The sequence below is a fragment of the Myxine glutinosa genome, chromosome 9, assembly GCF_964187855.1.
Source record: "Myxine glutinosa chromosome 9, kmMyxGlut1.1, whole genome shotgun sequence".
Taxonomy (NCBI): Eukaryota; Metazoa; Chordata; class Myxini; order Myxiniformes; family Myxinidae; genus Myxine; species Myxine glutinosa.
In genome coordinates, this window is record NC_136269.1 from 124,433,275 (window position 1) to 124,434,989 (window position 1,715).

General features: G+C 46.0%; 1 protein-coding gene across 2 annotated transcripts in view; it reads left to right on the top strand.

The window, feature by feature from the left end:
* LOC137434649 (cell surface glycoprotein MUC18-like) overlaps positions 1-715 on the top strand; it is a 128,450-nt gene extending 127,735 nt beyond the window's left edge. Inside the window, exon 15 of one of the 2 annotated variants that reach the window (XM_068127802.2) lies at positions 270-715. In XM_068127802.2, coding sequence (XP_067983903.1) covers positions 270-343 — 74 coding nt within the window. In that variant the 3' untranslated portion in view covers positions 344-715. The remainder of the gene's footprint in view (positions 1-269) is intronic. The other variant, XM_068127803.2, reaches the window with a different exon arrangement.
* Positions 716-1,715: the final 1,000 nt, after the last annotated feature.

The window sequence follows — 1,715 nt, forward strand, 5'->3', positions numbered from 1 at the left end:
CCCCCTTTTCCCATAGGCCTTTTGTCTTTGTATTCACGGTTTTGATATCCATGGCATTTTCCAACAATATAACCCCACAAATGGTGAGGGTGTACCGTATGAGAATGGCCCATCTCACATTCCCAAATGTAACATCATAGAAACTGTCTGCGATTATTTGGACAGGAAGAAAAATGAAAACCAATCAAAATTGATTTGTCGGACTCGTTAAATCTTTCTGTCAATAATGGAATTGCATGTTATTGGGCTCTTTTTTTTTTTGCTTCCAGATCCAGACAAAATTGAAAGCACAAGTTGTTCTTCTCAAAGTGCAGAAGACGTCGTCCACGTGTCTTCACTGTAGCCCGCCCTGTAGGAAATTTGATTTCTTAAGTATGAGTTTTGTTAAGAATATGTTTTTGTTGCACGTATCTCCCAGCAAAAATCATTTGATCAAATTAAAATCACGTGTTGTCTTTAATGCAATAAAAATACATTAGGTGTTTAGGTTAATCTTGCTCGTGCTGGCACAACATAGAGGGGCCAGCTATATTCTATGTATTGCAATTTCCAATGATTGATGCCTGAATTCAATCCCTCCAACCCGAACCAACCTTTCCTTTCCCTCACCCCAAGTGCACGTGCACACCAGGGAGGCTGGACTTACTTGATGGTGGGTTTGATGTACATCCAGGTTTTGATGTTCAACACTAGCCATTAAACTTTAATATATCGTACAATATTTACTTACAGTGTATAAATCTTGGTATGTAATCAAGAATGCTTTGAAAACGTTTGCAATGCAGAAATAATCATTGATGTTTTCAATATATATATATATATATACTTTCGCGCGAATGCCCTCGGTTAAAACCGTGGGATCGCGGATGGCCAAACAAACTTTAATGGAGGCGTTTATTCAATGACTGATTTGACTAGGCAGCACGGGAGAAGGAAGGAAGAGGAAGAAGCGGCGAGAGCTCTTACCTGTCGCGATCTCACGGCAGCTCCGATCCTGTAGGAAATGAACTCAAACGAACACGGGGGTAAAATGTACAAAAATAAACAGGTTTATTACACAGAACCCGATACAAAGGAAACGCGACGGAAGAACTAATTCTAAATTGGGACGTCCCCACACAGATTTCAAATACGAGACAGAGGGAGAATTAATAAAATTAATGTCCCGTCATGTATTTGTGAATGCGAGCTTATCTGTCTGGCAGTGTAGCGTCGGGTCGAGGTTCGAGCGCGTCATCCGACGCAGCTCCGGTTGGCACGAACTGCCCGGTCCTTGGCGCGGAACGGCCGATGGCACGCCCGCTCGTCAGCACTCCAACGCAGGCCCCGCTCGTCGTTCGTCGTTCGCACACCAACGCAAGGAAGAGAATCGACGGCGTTCCTTCTCTCCGCCGTCTTTCGAACTGCTCGTTCCTCCACCAGGTCCGAAGCAAGGGAAAGCCCAGCGCGAAGGGACAGTCAGGAGCAAGAGGCCAAGGGAAGAGAAGCGAGGGAAGAGACCACAAGGAAGAGAGACCGAAGAGCCAGCCAGCGAAGAGACAGCCAATAGTCAGCGAAGAGACAGCGAAGAGCCAAGCTAAGAGACAAAATGCCGGCGTGCAAGTCGTTTTGTCACTCGCGGTGTGACGTCAGCCCTCCTCTCTCTCCCAACCAGTGCCTCATTTCTGCGTGGTCTTTTGCGCCTTCTGATGTCACCGGCGCTTGTCCTCCAACCA